The sequence below is a fragment of the Numenius arquata genome, unplaced genomic scaffold (genome assembly GCF_964106895.1).
Source record: "Numenius arquata unplaced genomic scaffold, bNumArq3.hap1.1 HAP1_SCAFFOLD_1044, whole genome shotgun sequence".
Classification (NCBI taxonomy): domain Eukaryota; kingdom Metazoa; phylum Chordata; class Aves; order Charadriiformes; family Scolopacidae; genus Numenius; species Numenius arquata.
In genome coordinates this window covers 30424-38355 of record NW_027415623.1, presented here as the reverse complement: position 1 = coordinate 38355, position 7932 = coordinate 30424, and the positions used below count along the sequence as shown (strand labels likewise).

Genomic DNA, 7932 nt, shown 5'->3' with positions numbered 1-7932 from the left:
CCCCAACCCCACAACGTCCCCAGCCCCACGGCGTCCTCAACCCCACGGCGTCCCCAGCCCCACGGCGTCCCCAGCCCCACAACATCTCCAGCCCCACAACGTCCCCAACCCCACGGCGTCTCCAGCTCCACGGCGTCCCCAACCCCACAACGTCCCCAGCTCCACGGCGTCCCCAGCCCCACGGCGTCTCCAGCCCACTCCGATGGCACCGAGGGGAGAAGAGCCGGCGCCGGCACAAACCTGGGAGGGAATCGCGGCTTTGCCCCCCCCCCGGGGCCGTGGTCGCGCAGCCCCCAAAAGCGGGTGGTTTCCGGCAGGGGTGGGGGTGCGGGGCCCTCACTCCTTGGCCCGGAGGTAGTTGAGGGAGAGCAGGACCATGCTGTTGGCCAGGAGAGACGCTTCCGAGGCTGGAAACCAAAAATCCCAGGGAGGGGTGAGAGCGGGGGCTGCCCCGGCCCCAAGGGGCTCGTCCCAGAGCAGCGGGGACCCCCCCCCCTCGCCTCTCTCCGGGGGGGGGGGGTGGTGGGGGTGGGTTTTGCTCTGCTTTGGGTCCCCTCTTTCCCTCCCGCTCCCGTTCTGCGTCGTGTCCCACCCCCCCCGGTGCTGGAATCTGCCGCCACGAGGTCTCTGCGGGACGGGGACACCGGGGGACACCCCGGGGACAGGCTGTCTTTTGCGGGGGGGGGGACACATCCATTTCCACTCCAGCACCTCCTCCTTTCAGGGCCGGGAGATCCGTGGGACAGCCCGGTGAGGGGGGGGGGGGGCCCGGGACAAAGCCATTTTTTACCCCAAATTCCCCCCAGAAATGACCCTCCCTGGGCTCAAAGAAAGTCGAGAGGGTGTCGTGTGTGTGTCCCCCCCCTTCCCGGTGTGTGTCCCCCCCCCCCCCACGGTACCTTGGAGCTTGCAGGAGAGTCCCAGCCACTGCTCCAGCCACGCTCGGCACTCGGCCGTGCCCAGGTGGGTGGAATTCAGGCCACGGAGGTAACAAGCCTGGGAAGAGAGGGGGAGAAAAAAAAAAAAACCCAAAACCCCACAGGGAAGCGGTGAGGAACAGGGAATTCCGCCGGGAATGACGCTGCCGGGCTGAGCAAAGGGATCCCGGGGTTGGAAAACGGGCTCGGAAAATGCCTTTCACCGAATTTCACTGAATTTTTAAGAGTTGGAAGGGACCGTAAAGATCATCCGGTCCAACTCCCCTGCTTTTTTTTTTTTTTCCAGAGAAAAGAGGCCACGATCCGCCTGGAGGAGGGTGTGGAAGGGAGGGAATGTGCCCCCCCCCCCCCCCCTGTGCCCGAGGAGGCTGTGGTAAGGATGGGGAGGGTCAGGGTGACACCCCCGGGGTACAGGATGGGGACGGGGGGGGGACGGGGGGTGGGGGGGAAGGTGTCCTCACCGCTTTCAGCTCCTCCTCGGAGAGTTGGCCCAAGCCCAGGCGCAGCAGGGCCCGGTCCAGGTGCCGGATCTCCAGGACGTGGCTCCGCAGGCGATGCCTCAGGAAAAAAGCCGGCAAGTGAGGGGTCAGGAACAGGACCCGGCTCAGGGCTTTCTGAGAGGGGGGGTGGGGATGGAGAAAAGAAGGGCAGGGTCACGGCTGAGGGGGTCCAACCCCTCCAAAAAGGGGGGGGGGGGGGGTCAGACCCAACTTAAATCAGACAAAGCCTCTCCCGCTCCAGACGCGCCCCGTATTTTGCTCCCCTTCTAATTAATCTGGTTAATCGTCCCGCCCCCGCTGAAAGCCGGAGCTGCCCCCGCTCCTTCTCCTTACACCCAGCCCGGCCCGAGGAACGGAGCAGGGAACGGTGTCCGGAGAAACGAGCTCCGTCCCGGGCTGGATGGGGACGTGTGGGGCAGGTCCAGGTGGGTGGGGACGGGTCAGGGGTCCCCACGGAGCCAGGGAGATACAGCACGGACGGACAAACGGACTCATTCTGGGGCTGTTTTCGTAAAATCACTGACTGGTTTGGGTGGGAAGGGACCCCAAAGCCCCCCCAGTGCCCCCCCCCCTGCCCTGGGCAGGGACACCTCCCACCAGAGCAGGTTGCCCAAAGCCCCCTCCAACCTGGCCTTGAACCCCTCCAGGGATGGGGCAGCCACAGCTTCTCTGGGCAACCTGGGCCAGGCTCTCACCACCCTCACACCAAAGAAGTTCTCCCTCAGATCTCAGCTCAATCTCCCATTTTTTGGTTGAAAACCCTTCCCCCTCCTCCTATGGCTCCACTCCCCAAACACCATCCCTGGAGGGATCTAAAAGCCGGTGCTGAGGGACATGGGTCAGTGGTGGGTTGATGGTTGGTCTTGATGAACTTCAAGGTCCCCTCCAACCCAGGGAAGTGGTGGAATCGCCATCCACCACCGCCAGTGGTGGAATCCCAGAACGTTTTGGGTTGGAAGGGACCTTAAAGCTCACCCAGTTCCATCCCTTCTAGTGGCTGGGACATCTTCAATGAGACCAGGTTGCTCCAAGCCCCCTCCAACCTGGCCTTGAACCCCTCCAGGGATGGGGCAGCCACAGCTTCTCTGGGCAACCTGGGCCAGGCTCTCACCACCCTCACACCAAAGAAGTTCTTCCCCACATCTCAGCTCAATCTCCCCTCTTTCAGGGTCAAACCCTTCCCCCTCGTCCCATCGCTCCCCTCCCTGATCCAGAGTCCCTCCCCAGCTTTCCTGGAGCCCCTTTAGGGACTGGAAGGGGCTCCAAGGTCTCCCCGGAGCCTTCTCTTCTCCGGGCTGAACCCCCCCAACTCTCTCAGCCCCCCCTCCCAGCAGAGGGGCTCCAGCCCTCCCAGCATCTCCGGGGCCTCCTCTGGCCCCACTCCAACAGATCCGTGTCCTTCTGATGTCCCCAGAGCTGGAGGCAGCACTGGGGGGGGGGGGGGGGGAGGGGAGTGTCTCCTCAGAGGGGCAGAATCCCCCCCCCCTCGCCCCTGCTGGCCACGCTGCTGGGGGTGCAGCCCAGGTTGCTGGTGGCTTCCTGGGCTACCAGGGCACGTTGGCGGCTCACGGCCAGCTTTTCATCCACAATCAGACTGGTTTTAGGTCACCACCCTCCGTTTGGGGCACAACCGAGAGGAGGAGCCCCTCGACGCCCCCCCACCTTAAGAGAGCTGCCGGCAGGGGGAACAGCCGCACTCACCACGTGGGACACCTGGAGCTTGTTCAGACCCAAGGGAGATCCCGAAAACACACTCCTCACGGCGTAGAGCTCGGCCACGCGGGGCTGGCTACCTCGCTGCACCTGGAAGAGCCACGGGACGCGCTGCCCACACACTCCCCCGGGGGTGGTTTGTCACCCCCAGGCGGGGCCGAGGGGACGTACCTCAGCGCAGAGCTCCTTCAGGCGTTTCTGGAGCTGCGGCTCCGGCAGGGAAGGCGCCGCCAGGGCGATGCTCTCCACCACCTGGGGGTAGGAGCCTCTCCGGATGGCGTCGTAGGCGTCCAGGAACTCGACCTGCTGGCTGGGGGTCCAGAAGTAGCGGATCAGGAGCTGGCGGGGGAAGAAATACCTTGGGGAGAAGAAGAGATGGGGATTCAGGGAGGAAAAAACTCAGGCACGAGGCCGGGAGCAGCGGGATTTCCTGCTGCTGGGAAGAATTTGGGGATCGGCTCCTCCAAAGGGCTGAGCTCGGGAATCACGGAATCCTTTCGGTCGGAAAAGACCTTTAAGATGCTCAAGTCCAACCGTTAACCCAAACACTGCCAAGCCCACCACTGCACCGTGTCCTCAAGTGCCATGTCTACGTCCTTCCAGGGACGGTGACTCCATCCCTGCCCTGGGCAGCCTCTTCCAGTGGAAGGAATTTTCCCTCATCTCCAACTAAAACCTCCCCTGGAACAACCTGAGGCTGTTTCCTCTCGTCCTACTCCAGCTCCCTCAGCTGCTCCTCCAGAGACTTGATCTTCAGCCCCTTCTCCTTCTCCAAACCCTTCTCCTTCTTCTCCAGCCCCTTCTTGTTCTCCAGACCCTTCTCCTTGGTTCTCCAGACCCTTCTCCTTCTTCTCCAGACCCCTCACCAGCTCCGTTGCTCTACTCTGGACCCACTCCAGCCCCTCAATGTCCTTTTTTAAGTCGGGAGGGGCCCAAAACTGGACCCAGCCCTCAAGGTGGGACCTCCCCAGTGCCCAGTCCAGGGGGACCATCACTGCTCCAGTCCTGCTGGCCACACTCTTCCTGCTACAGGCCAGGATGCTGGTGGCCTTTTGGCCACCTGGGCACGCTGCTGGCTCATTTTCAGCCGGGTGGTGACCAACACCCCCAGGTCCTTTTCCACCGGGCAGTTTTCCAACCACTCTTCCCCAGCCTGGAGCCTCCATGGGGTTGGTGGGACACTTGGCCTGGTTGAACCTCACACCCTTGGCCTCATCCCATCGCTCCAGCCTGTCCAGATCCCTCTGCTGAACCTTCCCACCCTCCAGCGGATCAACATCTCCCCCCAAACTGGTGTCCTCTGCCAACTGAGGGTGCACTCCATCCCCTCGTCCAGATCATCGAGCAAGATATGAAAGAGAACCGGCCCCAACACCAAGCCCTGGGGGACACCACTGTGACCGGCCACCAACTGGATTTAACTCCATTCACCACCACTTTTTGGGCCCAGCCAGGTTTGAACCCAGCAAAGTTCTGCCCATCACGCCATAACAGCCAGTTTCTCCATGAGAAAGCTGTGGGAAACGGTGTCATGAATGGGAGTCACTTGTCACTTGGGAGTCCTGGTGGACACCAGGATGCCCATGAGCCAGCAACGTGGTGGCCAAGAAGGCCAATGGCATCCTGGGGGGCATCAGGAAGAGTGTGACCAGCAGGTGGAGGGAGGTCATCCTCCCCCTCTGCTCTGCCCTGGGGAGGCCCCAGCTGGAGCACTGGGACCAGTTCTGGGCTCCCCAGTGCCAGAAGGACAGGGAACTGCTGGAGAGGGCACAGCAAAGGGCTACAAAGATGCTGAGGGCCTGGAGCATCTCTCTTAGGAGGAAAGGCTGAGGGACTTGGGGCTTTTGAGTCTGCAGAAGAGAAGACTGAGGGGGGATCTGATCAACGCCTAGAAATACTTAAAGGGGGGGGTCAGGAGGATGGGGCCAGTCTTTTTCCAGTGGTGCCCAGTGACAGGACAAGAGGAAACGGGCACAAACTGGGACATAAGAAGTTCCATCTAAACATGAGGAGGAACTTCTTCACTTTGAGGGTGGCAGAGCCCTGGGAGAGGCTGCCCAGAGAGGTGGTGGGGTCTCCATCTCTGGAGACATTCCAACCCCCCCTGGATGAATCCAACCTGCTCTGGGTGGGACCTGCTCTGGCCGGGGGTTGGACTGGATGATCTCCAGAGGTTCCTTCCAACCCCATATCGTTCTGGGATCCTGGGATTCTGAATGAATCAACCAGATCCGAGAAGGTAAACATCATCACGGCTTCTCCCTCCCCCACTAAGGGGGGGGTCACCTTGTGGCAGAAGGAGAATTGCTCCTCCAAAGGCCACTACGAGCTCGGGAAGGAGCGCTCCGGCCCATGGGATCGCTGCCGGAGCCCAACCGGAGCTTCTCCACATCAGCTGAGGCTCCACAGACCACGGAGATCTCCACCCCCAGCAGGGCTCTCACCCACCCGCGGGACACGGAAGCCAGGGAGCAGAATCCAAAAAAAAAAAAAAACAAATCCAGGGATTTAGCCCAAATTTAGCCCTGGCAGCAGGACAGCTGGCAGGGAGAGGGAAGCTCGGAGGAGACAGCTGGGAGGGAATCGCGCGAGGAGGTTTCTCCGGGCTGGCACGCACAGGGCTGCTCCCTGGATGCCGGGGATTATTTCTCCGGGTTAGAATCCGGGGCAGCCGGCGGGGGGGGGGGGGATTCCTGGCAGGAAGAAGCCGCTGTTGCGAAACAGTCGCCGGGGGCTGGACGGGCTGCGGGTGGTTTTTATTACAGGCAGAGGCGGAGGGAGGAAGGGGACACCACCTGGCTGGGTTTACAACCCTAAAAGCACCCAAGAACTACCCCCCCACACACACAATTCCATGACATTGAAGATTTCGGTCACCCCAACGCCCGTACTCACATGAGGACGATGACCAAGAAGTTGGCGAAGGGCGGGATGGCGATAATTCCGATGGGAAGGGCCTTGATCACGTCCCGGCGAAACTGCCCCCGGGAAGCAGGAGAGAGAATCAGGATCTGACACCGAAAGCGTGAAACTCCCTCAAAATTAACAGGCCCGGCCCCACAAAACCCCTGGTTTTAGGCAGGGAACGGGCCCCAAAGGGAGGACTCGGCCTCTCCAACCCCGCCGTTGAAGCCCCCCCCCCAAATTTGAGCCCCTTTTTGGGGCGAGGCAGAGGCGGGTTGCACTGAAATGTGTCCCCCACGGTGTCCCCAGCGCCGGGCTGTACCTGCCGCAGCCTCTCCATATCCCGGTAGGGAAGCTGCTGGACGCTCAGTCTCTGATGGTGCATCTTAGATTTGATTTTCCTGATTTCTTTGACTTCCAGGAAGAGCGCTTGGACTCCTGCCCAAAGAGAGAGCACCCTCAGGTCCCCATTCCCGGGAAAACGCCGCCAGCGATGAGGTTCTTCATCCCCGGGAAGGGAACGGGGAGCGTTCTCCCCGGAGAAGAGGAGACGTCCCCTCCTCCCCCGGGGACCCACCTCTCGTGAAAGTCGCGTAGAGGACGTAGAAGCGGGGGAAGGTCCTTTCCAGAAACCTCTCGTACCTCCCGTTGATGCGCTTCGCTTTCGACACCAGGGCGGCCAGGAGGGACCTGGAGCCGGCCTTGGCCGAGAGGCAGCACAAGGGGGGCCTGGGGCAAAACACACACACACACACACACACACACACCCCGCCCTGACTATTTCTGTGGGTGTTTTGTGGAAAAGGCTGGCTCCTGCCAACCTCACGAAGTTCAACCAGGCCAAGGCCAAGGTCTTGCAGCGGGGGCCGGGGCAATTCCAGGCAAAAATCCAGGCTGGGGGGAGGAGAATGGCTTGGGAGCAGCCCTGAGGAGAAGGACTTGGGGGTGCTGGGGAGTGAGAAGCTCCACAGGAGCCCAGAAAGCCACCGGCAACCTGGGCTGCATCCCCAGCAGCGTGGCCAGCACGGTGAGGGGGGGGATTCTGACCCTGTGGGGAGATACACACACACCCCCCCACACCCCCCAGCGCTGCCTCCAGCTCCGGGGGCACCGACACCCCAAGGACAGGGAGCTGCTGGAGCGGGGCCAGAGCAGGACTCAGGGTGACAAGGAGGGGGACGGGACGCCCCGGTTAAGTAGTGGAGGGAGTGGTCTCGGGGGAATAGGGGGGCACCGGGGGGCTGGGGAGCGGGTGGGGGCCACGGCCAGTAGCGGGGAGGGGGGGGGGGCGGAACCGCGGGGAGGACAAGGCCGGTAACTTGGTCCCGGGGAGGGGGAAGGTGTGGGGGGGGGGGGATCGTGTAGGCCCGGCCAGTGCCGGGGGTCGATGGCTGGTACCGGGGGTGGGGGGGTGGGGGGGTGGGAGAGGCAGGTCCCCGCTCACCTCGGCGCCCTCCGAGCGCGGCTGAGGGCGGCGGCGGCGGGGCAGGGCCCGGCGCCGAGACGCCAGAGCGCCCAACGGCAGCCGGCCCTGGACAGCGCCATCTTGGCGGGTCAGGGTCAGGGGGCAAAGGGCGAAGGTCACGGCGGACGGGAAGGGAAGGGAGGGGGGAGAGAGCGCGAGCGCGGAGAGCTGAGCGCTGATTGGCTGAGGCGCCGGTATACCCCGCGTGACGTCGGGCGGAAGCGTCGTGCGGACGGTCATGTGACCGAATGCGGAAGTGGCCCCACGGGGCCGCCGGGGCGCCAAGCGGGGTCTGGACCGGGCCGAGCTCCCCCCTCCCCCGTCCCGGTACCGGCGCCCTGGGCCTGCGGGCGGGGATCGGGCACCTCCCGGAGCCCCCCCCCGCCCTTGAGGCCGGGCCCCACCGGGGGTT

At 63.3% G+C, this 7932-nt stretch overlaps 1 protein-coding gene across 1 annotated transcript; it reads right to left on the bottom strand.

Moving 5' to 3' along the window:
* Nucleotides 1-336: 336 nt before the first annotated feature.
* Nucleotides 337-7600, bottom strand: LETMD1 (LETM1 domain containing 1). The gene is made up of 9 exons (XM_074167831.1): nt 7500-7600; nt 6633-6784; nt 6378-6493; nt 6047-6129; nt 3323-3509; nt 3140-3241; nt 1400-1552; nt 900-996; nt 337-407 (listed from the first exon to the last, which is right to left on the bottom strand). The coding sequence occupies exons 1-9, from the start codon at nt 7598-7600 to the stop codon at nt 337-339; spliced, it is 1062 nt and encodes a 353-aa protein (XP_074023932.1).
* Between the last annotated feature and the right edge of the window lie 332 nt (nt 7601-7932).

Bases quoted from the DNA above. Each gene is read 5' to 3' on its own strand.
- LETMD1 (XM_074167831.1), bottom strand. From the start codon at position 7,600: ATGGCGCTGTCCAGGGCCGGCTGCCGTTGGGCGCTCTGGCGTCTCGGC. The intron at 6,494-6,632 runs GTGGGTCCCCGG...CTCTTTGGGCAG, and splicing joins CTACGCGACTTTCACGAGAG to GAGTCCAAGCGCTCTTCCTG. The intron at 3,510-6,046 runs GTGAGTACGGGC...CTTCTCCCCAAG, and splicing joins TTCTTGGTCATCGTCCTCAT to GTATTTCTTCCCCCGCCAGC.